Source organism: Myotis daubentonii, chromosome 9 (assembly GCF_963259705.1).
Source record: "Myotis daubentonii chromosome 9, mMyoDau2.1, whole genome shotgun sequence".
NCBI classification, from domain to species: Eukaryota; Metazoa; Chordata; class Mammalia; order Chiroptera; family Vespertilionidae; genus Myotis; species Myotis daubentonii.
This window is the reverse complement of record NC_081848.1, coordinates 10,103,469-10,115,893: the sequence shown is the minus strand read 5'-3', so window position 1 is coordinate 10,115,893 and position 12,425 is coordinate 10,103,469. Positions and strand designations below refer to the sequence as shown.

Below are 12,425 nucleotides of genomic sequence, written 5' to 3'. Positions count from 1 at the left end.
CATGATTAACAGGAAACAGATTATTTTTTTTATTACCATCAATTAATTTGCTTACTTCTCCAGGGAGAATTCCCTTCCTGCTTCTTTTACAAATAATATTCTAGTTACAGCCACATTTGATGCTATTAGAAAATAACTTCAGTAAATAATGTTTAAACTCCTATATACAATTGATAGTCAAAAATGTTAGTCTTACCTGTACTTCTTTTAATTCATCATCAATTTTGTTTTTTCTTTCTTCAATTTTAACAACTTCGTCTGCTATTCTGTGCTTCAGTTTTTCAAGTTCTGTCTTTTGCTCACTTGCATCCTACAGAAATATTTAAATGGAAACCCCACAAATTTTAATGCACTTGAAATTTAAAAGCATGATACCTAAAATATAAGTTTTTTCAAAATGACATTTTCTATTAAATGATTTTCTAATTTGACATCAGAATTTCTAAAGAGCCTGGAAAACCAATGATACAATATACTCTATTTACTATCAGGAAGTTCCTATGCTTTATATGTTTTAATTTTTTTGGACAGCAAAGCACTAAGTGCTTATTATATATAAACCAAACAAGTCAGAAATACATAAGTTAGGAAATGATTATAATACACATTTAACACTTGCAAAAAAAAACCCAGAGAGGTTAGTACTATTATGCTAATTTCATAAATGAGGAACTAAAAATAAAGTCTTCTATAATTCTAATAGTAGAGACTAATAATTCTTAAAGACTACAGTATATTAGAAGTTTCTATACTTTATTTTAGAGAAAAGTTAATTGAAATCATGACAATAATTTGATGGCAAATATATGAACACAATTAGTAAAAATTCAAAGGACGCTAAATTTTATACATATATATATATATGGCTAATACGCTAAGTTTCCAACCGTTCGACCAGTAGCTATGATGCGCATGATCACCAGGGGGCAAATGCTCACTGCACAGGCATGGAAACATGGAACACACTGATGAATCTCAGAGAAAAGAGCGGAAGAGGGAGCGCGGGAAGAGATTAACCACAGATCTTATATGCATACTAGAGTCCTGCTCAGCCTGGCCTGTGCCCTCTAGCAATCCGGGACCCTCAGGGGATGTCAGACTGCCACTTTCGGCCGATCCCCACAGGCCAGGCCTAGGGACCCCACCAGTCCATGAATCCAAGCACCAGGCCTCTAGTATATAAATAAGACATGAATTATTTGCTTGCTCCTGAAAGCAAAATCAAGGGTCCTACATACATAAAATGCTTAAATACTATGAATGTTTGTATTTTTTTTTATAATAATAGAAAAACCAAAGAGGAACTTAATCAAGAAACCTGTCAAAAGTCCTTGCAACAGTGGTTCTCAAACATATTATAATAATTCAGGGAGCTTCAAAATTAATGCCTGGAGTCCTATTGCCAAGTATGTTGATTTACTTATTTTGGATGCAGCTAGGCCACAGATATTTTTAAAGACTTCCAAGGTGGTTCCAATCTATAATCAAAATTGAGAATCACTGAACCAACCAACTTTTCCTATATCCCACTCTTTTCTTCAGGTACCTTACACATCATCAGCTCAATCAAATTTTCTACCTTCCATAAGCACCTCTCCCTTTGTATCTGCTACCATTCCTAAACAGGAAGAGTATTTTCTTTATCTCCACAATCAAAATCTTCTTTAAAGGCCCAGCTGATGTGTTCCTTCTTTTATTAAATTTCTCTTCCAAATGGAAGTTACCCTTATTCTGAGTTCCTATAATATTTAATTTGTACATGCCTCATGCCACCAACTTTAGAAGTTGCATAGTTTGGTATTTAAGCTGTCTCTTTTTTAAAAAAAAAAAAATAATAATAAACAGAAATGTCTGCTATTTACAATTAAGCAAAATTAATTAACTTATAATATGACATACACACTTATTCTTCTGTCAGCCAATACAACTAGCAACAGTCTTAGAAAAACCTCTTTTCAGAGTATCACAGAGAAAAGAGTATTACAGCAGTCAATGTGTGTTACTCTTGTTCACTGGTCTGAGAGAACACAGACACCATAGTGCTGAATATTTTCCTTTATAAATACACAATTACTATTTCCTTACTTAGCCTTCACTGTTTCCATATTTCAAATCACTCTTTGAAGTTAAGAGGTATTTGACAGATGTTTTTCATAATCAAAATTGCCTGCTGCTTTAAATAAATATTTATATTAATTTGGTTCTAAACTGCCTTCAGAAAAAAGTTTTACAATATGAAAATTACATTTGATTTTCTGATACATCACTTACCAGGTCAGGGACTCAAAATTATCTTGGAAACTGAATATGTACATAACCATCAATTATCTGGAAATGTTAAAAATTTCCCATATGCCAATGAATCTATTTTGACCTATCAGGTGAACTATCCCTTTCATTATGTCATTCGAATCAGTCCAGACAACCCTCTTTTAGAGCTCACAATATGTAAGTCCCCTTCCCATATTCGGGTTTCCAATGAAGATGACTAGACAAAAAGGAGAGCTAAGTAGAGATACTGCTTCACTGAAGCAAAAAAAAAGAACACTCCCAAAAGGGAACATTTAGAGGTTTTTAAAAAAGCTTCCTGAAAAATAATATGACAGCAGAAATGAAAAATTCAGTAGGAGAATTAGAAAACAAAGTTGAGGAAATTCTGAAGAAATTAAAGCAAAACTATAGAGAAGAAAACAGGTTAGAAAACAAGAAAATTACAGAGCTAGACCAGGAAGCTCCAAGACAAAATAATAAATATTCTAAAAAGCAAGAACAGAGAAATGAAGGAAAAGGAATTATCAAGAAAATAATTTAAGGAAATTACCCATACGTTTTCAGGTAGATAGAACCCACATGGTATCTGACACATTGAAAGAAAATAAACCTAAACCAAGGCAGAGGTCATAACTTTCAGAGCAAGGAAAATGAAGACCTAAAAGATTTCAAGGGAGAGAAAAAACAGTTCACTTCAAAGGATCAAGAGTTAAAATAGCTTTGAGGGTGCCCTGGCTAGTGGGTCAGTTGGTTGAAGTGTCATCCTGTACACCAAAATGTTGCAGCTCAATTACCACTCAGAGCACATACCTAGGTTGCGGGTTCAATCCCAGGTCGGGGTACATAAGGAAGGCAACCATTCAGTGTGTTTCTCTCTCTATTTCTCTCTCTCTCTCTCTCTCTCTCTCTCTCTCTCTCTCTCTCTCTCTCTCTCTCTCTCTCTCTCTCTCTCATCTCTCTCAGTAAAAATCAATATGCCCTCAGGTGAGGATTGAAAAGAAAGGAGGAACCAAAAAGGTAATGTACGAGAGCATCATGAGAGGATATGAAGACATAAAAGGATACCTGGACAAAAAAAGAAATGTTTGTGTAGATGGTTGTAAAGGAATGAAAAAAAAAATAAAAGAAATATTTGAAAGGGTTTAACAAAGAAAGGCAATGACAAAAGGGAATACAATTAAAATATTAAAAGATCATGAAAATATAAATAGAATGAATAAAGACTTATTTCATAAATACTGAGAATATAAAGACAGGGAAAACCCATGAAGCCTAACAAAGATAGCTTTTTTAAAAATACTCACCTAAGGATATGTTCATTGATGAGAGAGAGAGAGAGAGAGAGAGAGAGAGAGAGAGAGAGAGAGAGAGAGAGAGAGAAAACAGTTTTTGTAAAAATAAAATATCAACTTAACTAGCAGAGGGTAAACAAATAAAATTGCTCACAGACAATCTATACAAATTTAAAATGTTTATATTTTTACATTTATGGGTTATAGATAAATTATTATATGATGAATTGAGGAGAAAATAGTTAAGATTTAAAACAATGGGAAAATACCATGTTCTTTTACAAAAGCTCAAGCACACAATAATAGTAGTCAGACTCCGCATAGACAAGCAGTGTTTTTAAGTCACTTAAGTAAAAAGGTTATTTCTCACACTGATAAACAGTAAGGTATGAATGGGCTCCCTATTGCTTGCATCCCTCTGCTCTCTGAACATCACCTGCATTGATACTGTGATCTCCTGAAGGGCAGCATCCGCCTCGTCTTGCTTAGTTTTAAGTAACACACTTTGTTCTCCAGCTTTTCTGTTCAGTTCATCCACAAGAGCTTTAGCTTCATTTAGTTTAGATACACCAGCCTATATTAATAAAATATTGATTGGCAATATTTTTTAAAAGAAATTTCAGACACACACAGCCTATAATCTCAAGCAAAAATGCAAATGTGCACATATAAAACATTCACAAGTAAACTTAATTTTTTTAAATTGCAAATTATACTGATTTATTCAATTGTATAACCATTAAGATATAGTAAAAGACTCCAAAGAGGCTTAAAAAACAGATTCTTAAAGCATCACAATAAAGCTAAACAGATCAACACATATTTGATAGCTTAAGCACGAGGTTTTTATCTACTGTAGTAGATGAGAAAGGAAACAGAAAGCAAGAAAAAATTCAGCAAATGTTTCCCATTTTCAGTCTCATAGATGGTGGTAAAAGAATTCATGGGCCATTTTTTGTATACTGAACATTTGGACTTGTCTGTCTAATACCTATATTTTTTATAAGACATTGCCTCACATGTGGTTCTGGTGGGTTATTCTTCAAAATCCTTGCCAATTCTTTGGGTGATCATTTGACTCTGGCCTGGCAATTATGGTATCCCACTGCCCATGAACAATCCAAGGAATAGACATGAAAAATATTACCTCTTTTCTATGACTTGGGTGTTTGTCAGAAAATTTAGGCAGATAGTAATGGCAAAAAAGGAATGTAACCAATATTTATTAGTCCCCAATATAGAGGACAGGCATTGTACTGGTTCTTTAAATATATCCTTTATCTAATACACACACACACAACAACCACTGACCCAACTAAGCTGCAACTCAGCAAGCTTAAGTGATTTATCCACAGAAGCCTAGAGAACTAAATCAAGAAATTTAACCCTCTCAAAGCATGTACAGTTAGTGGCTTAAAATAAATAAAAATTAATCATTAGAAAAATGGATAAAGATACTATAAATTAAGATAAATTCTAGTTTATTACACAAACAAAGAGAAGCTAAAACTTTAAAAAGAAAATGCTGACAACTTCTGAAGCTAGCATTTTAATGCCACATTTTGCTTAAGCTCTAAAATTATAAAAGAGGAAAATATTCAGGAAGCACTGAGTGACATGGCTAGAATGTTTTATATAAAATATAACTTGAATGTTTATTATAAAGCATAATCACGGCTATGTTTTAATCAATAATAGATACTTCAGAATTTTTTAAAATGCTTTCATGTGATAGGGACTTTTAATGACAGCAACATAAGCTATAATACCACAAAAATACCATACAGTTAAGAAGAGGAATAATTATTGAATCAAAAAATATAAAAACATTACTACAATTTAGTGGGCAATACAAACAAGGCATTTAATATAGTAAAATGTTTACTTATATTAAATATATACCACAGAAAACAAGGATTGTTGTTCTTATAGATAATTCAAGATTACCAATATTATACCTGTAAATGACTTTGCCTTTTTAATAATTCCTTTTTCTTGCTGCTACTAATGGCAGAATATACATGTAAGAAGGTCATATATCGGCTTGGTGTAGCCCCATATGTTTTACAAGAGTCGTGGATTAATAAAAATGATTTTAAAAAATCAGGATCAACTAGAAAGAGATAGAAAACAAAAATTACTTAATATATGCATGATCCATTAAGAATTAGAGAAAATAGGCTGCATGGACATGCTCGCAGGAATAGACTGGAATTACAACTAAAATACAGAAAAACTTCATGAATAATCAACTGAAGACTTGCAGAAGAGAACCCTGATACCCAAGAACCAAAAATAGAGACTGCATAGAGACTGGTAGGAGGGGCAGAAGGGTGAAAGGGCTGGTTGGGCACACATAGACAACAGCTGAAGTTCTGGAGAGATATTTCAGCTGTGGAGATGCCACTGAGAACTCTGGGATCTAATCACAAAGCTGGGCCCCACAGCAGAGAGCACTGAAATTGAGAAGGGTGCCCACATAACATCTGGCTGTGAAAAGCAGTGGGGTTGCTGCCTACCAGGGAGCAACAACTGAAAATTCAGGCACCCTCTTAAAACGCACAACATTCCCTGTGGAGCCACCCACCTTGTGCTTAGGCAGAGGGAGGGCAGGGTGGACTGGAGCTATGTGAGCAGACGCCACAATTGGGGACTCAGTGGTTAGAGCTCAGAAGGCAGAGATTACCAGTTTCCTGTACTGAGTCATCACCTCATGCAACAGAGAACATCTTTACCACACAAACATTTGCCCTGCTTGTGGGGGCGGGGAGGGGAGACACTTGACCCACCCTATTGGAAAACACCTTGCCCTGAGGCCACTTAAGAGACTGAAAATAACAATTAGCCTCCAGGAAGAAGCAACTGCTCCACCCTGTTGAAAAAAAAACTCTCCCCACTGAGGACAATTGCCTGGGGGCAATTCAAATCAAAATCCTATCAGTCTGTAGGCAGAGCTGGTCTCTGGAGGCTTTGAGTCTTTGCCTGATCTAGCCAGAAACAGCATTTGACACTGTCCTGCACTAGAGATTGAAAGGTGTAGAGGATCTACTTAATAAATAGTCACAAACCCAGACAGACAGCCAAAATGAGGTGACAAAGAAACAACCCTCAAATGAAAGAACAAGAGAATTCACCAGAAGAAGAGATAAATGAATCAGATAAGAAATTTATTTGAAACATTACCAGCGGTTCTCAACCTGTGGGTCGCAACCCCTTTGGCGGTCGAACGACCCTTTCACAGGGGTCACCTAAGACCATCCTTCATATCAAATATTTACATTACGATTCATAACAGTAGGAACATTACAGTTATGAAGTAGCAACAAAAATAACTTTATGGTTGGGGTCACAACATGAGGAACTGTATTTAAAGGGCCAGAAGGTTGGGAACCACTGCATTAGAGTCCTTATTCGCAGATAACATGATATTGTACATAGAAAACCCTAAAGACTCCATCAAAAAATTATTAGACTTAATAAATGAATTTGGCAATGTAGCAGGATACAAAATTAATGCCAAGAAATCTATGGCATTTCTGTACACCAATAGTACACTTACAGAAAGAGAGACTAAAAAAGCAATCCCATTTACCATTGCACCAAAAAAATTAAGATACCTAGGAATAAACCTAACAAGGGGGTAAAAGACCTATATGCAGAAAACTACAAGACACTGAGAAAAAGAGATAGAGGAAGACATAAACAGATGGAAGAACATACCATGTTCATGGATTGGTAGAATCAACATCATCAAAATTTCCATACTACCCAAAGCAATCTATAGATTCAATGCACTCCCATTAAAATACCAATGGCATATTTCACAGACCTAGAACAAACTTTCCAAAAATTCATCTGGAATAAAAACAATGACCCCGAATAGCTGCAGCAATCCTGAGAAAGAAGAACGAAGTAGGTGGGATCTCAATACCAGATATCAAGCTGTATTACAAAGCCATTGTTCTCAAAACAGCCTGGTACTGGCACAAGAACAGACATATAGATCGATGGAATAGAATAGAGAACCCAGAAACCGACCGAAACCATTATGCTCAATTAATATTTGACAAAGGAGGCATGAACATACAATGGAGTCAAGACAGTCTCCTCAATAAATGGTGTTGGGAAAATTGGACAGATACATGCAAAAAAAATGAAACTAGTCCACCAACTTACACCATACACAAAAATAAACTCAAAATGGATAAAGGATTTAAACATAAAATGAGAAACCATAAAAATACTAGAGGAATCCACAGGCAGCAAAATCTCAGACATATGCCAAAGCAAATTCTTCACTGATACTGCTCCTAGGGGAAGGGAACTCATACAACTTAACAAAAGGAAGATAAAAAACCCAATCAAAAAATGGGCAATGGATCTAAATAGATACTTTTCGAAAGAAGACAGAAGAAAGCCCTAGCTGGTTTGGCTCACTGGATAGAGCATCGGCCTGGGGACTGACAGGTCCCAGGTTCGATTCCGGTCAAGGGCATGTACCTTGGTTGCAGGCACATCCCCAGTAGGGGGTGTGCAGGAGGCAGCTGATCAGTGGTTCTCTCTCATCGATGTTTCTAACTCTCTATCCTTCTCCCTTCCTCTCTGTAAAAAATCAATAAAATATATTTTTAAAAAAAGAAGACAGAAGAAAGGCCAAGAGACATATGAAAACATGCTCAAAGCCACTAATCATCCGAGAGATGCAAATCAAAACGACAATGCTGTACTATCTCACACCTGTCAGAATGGCTATTATCAACAAATCAACAAACGACAAGTGCTGGAGAGGATGTGGATAAAAAGGAACCCTCGTGCACTGCTGGTGGGAATGCAGACTGGTGCAGCCACTGTGGAGAACAGTATGGAGTTTCCTCAAAAAACTAAAAAATGAAACTCCCATTTGACCCAGTGATCCCACTTCTAGGAATATATCCCAAGAAACTAGAAACACCAATTAGAAAGGATATATGCACCCCTATGTTCATAGCAGCACAATTCACCATAGCTAAGACTTGGAAACAGCCTAAGTGCCCATCAGCAGATGAGTGGATTAAAAAACTGTGGTACATCTACACAATGGAATTCTACACGGTGGTAAAAAAAGGAGTTCTTACCATTTGCAACAGCATGGATGGAACTGGAGAGCATTATGCTAAGTGAAATAAGCCCGTCAGAGAAAGATAAATATCACATGATCTCACTCATTTATGGAGTATAATGAACAACACAAACTGATGAACAAAAACAGATCCAGAAACAAAGAAACATCAATCAGACCATCAAACCTCAGAGGGAAGGTAGGGGAGGTTGGGGATAAGAGGGAGAGATCAACCAAAGGACTTACATGCAAGCATATAGGCTTAACCAATGGACACAGACAACAGGGGGGGTGAGGGCATGAGTGGGGGGTATGGAGGGTAATGTGGGGATAAGGACACATATGTAATAACTTAATCAATAAAGAACTTTTTTTAAAAAAATGTCCATACTACCAAAAGCAAGCTATAGATTCAATGTAATCCCTATCAAAATACCAACAGCTTATTTCACAGACCTAGAACAAACTCTCCAAAACTTATATGGATCCAAAAAAGCCCCAAATAACCATAGCAATCTTGAGAAAGAAGAACAAAGTTGGAACATCACAATACCAAGTTATACTACAAAGCCACTATACTCAAAACTACATGGTACTAGCACAAGAACAGACATATAGACCAATGGAACGGAACAGAGAACCCAGAAATCGACCCAAGCCATTATGCCCAATTAATATTTGACAAAGAAGGCAAGAGCATACAATGGAGTCATGACAGTCTCTTCAATAAATGGTATTGGGAAAATTGGACAGATGCATGCAAAAAAATGAAATTAGTCCACCAACTTACACCATACACAAAAATAAACTCAAAATGGAGAAAAGACTTAAATGTAGGACATGAAACCCTAAAAATCCTAGGAGAAATCATTGGCAGCAAAATCTTAGACATCTCTCGTAGCAATATCTTTACGGATACACATCCTAGGACAATGGAATCTAAGGAGAAAATAAACAAATGGGACTACATCAAAATGAAAAGCTTCTGCACAGCAAAAGAAACCATCAACAAAATAACAAGAGAGCCCACTGCATGAGAAAACATATTTGCCAATGCGACATCCAATAAGGGGTTAACCTCCAAAATTTATAGGGAACTCATACAAAAGGAAGATAAACAATCCAATTAAAAAATTGGCAAAGGACCTTAATAGACACTTTTCCAAAATGGACATATGGAAGGCCAAAAGGCATATGAAAAAATGCTCAAAGTCACTAATCATCCCAGAGATGCAAATCAAAATGACTATGAGATACCACCTCACAGAGGTTAGTATGGCTCTCATCAACAAATCAACAAAGGACAAGTGTTGACAAGGATCTAGAGATAAGGGCAACCTCATACACTGCTGGTGGGAATATAGACTGAGGCAGCCTCTTTGGAAAACAGTTTTGGGTTTCCTCAAAAAATTAAAAGTGGAACTACCATTTGACCCAGTTATTCCACTTCTAGGAATATATCCCAAGAATTCAGAAACACCCATCAGAAAGAATATATGCACCCCTATGTTCGTAGAAGTGCAGTTTACAATAGTTTAGATCAGTGGTTCTCAATCTTGGCTGCACATTAGAATCACCTGAGAATCTTTTTAAAATCCTGATTTCTGGGCCTCATCCTCTGGAAATTCTGTTTCTTTGTTACTAATGTTGTGGCCCCACCCCATCACGAAGAAACAGAATTTCCGGAGGATGAGGCCCAGAAATCAGGATTTTAAAAAGATTCCCAGGTGATTCTAATGTGCAGCCAAGGTTGAGAACCACTAGTTTAGATTATTTTTGGAAACAATCTAAGTGCCCATCAGCAGCTGAATGGATGATTAAAAGGCTGTGATATATCTATACAATGGAATACTACACAGCTGTAAAAAAGAAAGAACTCTTATCATTTGCAACAGTATGGGTGGAACTGAAGAGCATCATACTAAGTGAAATAAGCCAGTCAGAGAAAGATAAATATCACATGATCTCACTCATATGTGGAATATAATGAACAACATAAACTGATGGACAAAAATAGACCCAGAGACATAGTAACATCTAAAAGATTGTCAAAGCTCATAGGGAATGCAGGGGTGGGTGGAGGAGTGGGAGAGATCAACCAATAAACTCATATGCATATATGCATAACCCGTAGACACAGATAATAGGATGGTGAAGGCTTGGCGGGGAGGGGTTTGGAAGGGGCAACAGGGAGAAAAAAGAGACATATATAATACTTTCAACAATAAAGATTTATTGAAAAAAAGTTTAGGCTTCTAGCGAAATACTCTAAGCAATAAGAAGGTGTTCAGATCACTAGAGTCAAATATCTATATATATATATATAAGTCTAAATGACTGTTACGACGAGTTGACCAGTCACTATGATGCGCACTGACCACCAGGGGGCAGACGCTGAATGCAGCAGTTGCCCCCTGGTGGTCAGTGCGCTTCCACAGCCAACCTCCTGCAGCCCCTGCCCGCAGCCACTCCCCGCCCCCCAACCCCCCAGCCCCTGGCTAGGCAACCTCCTGGGGTCCCTCCCCCCGGGCCGGCTGGCCCCCCAGTAGGTTTCTATCGCCGGCCAGGCCTAGGGACCCCACCCATGCATGAATTCGTGCACTGGGCCTCTAGTATAATTATAAGTTTCTTAAATTCAAACAACAGATATTCTGTTAGGTCCTACATGAAATTACAAAAATATTTATTTAAAAACAAACAGGGCTTTAAAGTTTAGTTTTGATCAAAAGAGATATAACCTTGTTAGCTTAGTATCATTCAAATTCATAATCATCGTGAATCTTTAATGGATCTGTAACATTAGATGGCCATTTAAGAAATATAAATGATTTAAAATCAATTTCATTAAAAGTACCTGAATATTTTTTCTTTTCTTCTTTTCTTTTTTTTTCACCATATTTTTCTTCACTACCTGTTTCATTGAATAACATTTCAGGTATCTAAAAAATGAAGAGCATTTCTGTAAACCTCAATTCAGTATGAAAAAATTTTAATAAATGCAATTATCAGAGGTTAAAAACCTTTAACACAGATACACACACATGCACATACACACATACACAATGCACACACAAACAGCAGTATCAATTTCACTTTTCTTCTAGGATTTTTTCCAGACGAAAAGAAAAAAATCAAAATATATACATCTTTAGAAGACATTATTTCCTAGACAAGATTTCACACATATCAACCATTAATTGATTGAAAAAAAATGACACTTAAGAAAAGCTCCAATATCTCACTTAAAAGACAATTAGACTGAAATGAAGAAAATCACAATTTAGATTAAATTAGAAAATAATCACAAATGCCATTTAAAATCGCATAATTAAAATATGTGGCATAAAAATAACAAAATGCCTTCATGGCATAAAGCGATCCTAAGGGTCCTTTTTCTTTCTTGAATAAGAAATAACTAAAAGTATATGAAAACAATTTAATAAGTGATAAGGCTAAAAACTATTGCCTAGTTATAACTAGGTTTTTACTACTATCACAAATAAGAAAATAAAAACCTCATAAACAGATCATTATTACTACATAAAGTATGGTAATCTTATAACATTATTACTATTTTAAAATATATAAAAACTCTTAGTTTCCTGGAAAAAAATAAAGCAATAGAACTATGAAGTTTTAAAATTAGGCCAAAAAGCTTCAACTTCTTTCGCCTAATTGTTAACATTGATACCAAGAGAAAACATAAGTAATTCACGTAACTAGGTCAAAAATCATTTTCTGAATTTCTCGGGCTGAATAAAATG

The 12,425-nt window shown here is 35.9% G+C and overlaps 1 protein-coding gene across 3 annotated transcripts in view; it reads right to left on the bottom strand.

The window, feature by feature from the left end:
• The window catches only part of DYNC2H1 (dynein cytoplasmic 2 heavy chain 1), a 305,024-nt gene that overhangs the window by 171,692 nt on the left and 120,907 nt on the right, over positions 1-12,425 (bottom strand). For all 3 annotated transcript variants that reach the window (XM_059707923.1, XM_059707921.1, XM_059707922.1), the window contains exons 53-56: positions 11,516-11,600; positions 5,522-5,676; positions 4,000-4,137; positions 197-310 (exon numbers count right to left, since the gene is read on the bottom strand). In XM_059707923.1, coding sequence (XP_059563906.1) covers positions 197-310; positions 4,000-4,137; positions 5,522-5,676; positions 11,516-11,600 — 492 coding nt within the window. The remainder of the gene's footprint in view (positions 1-196; positions 311-3,999; positions 4,138-5,521; positions 5,677-11,515; positions 11,601-12,425) is intronic.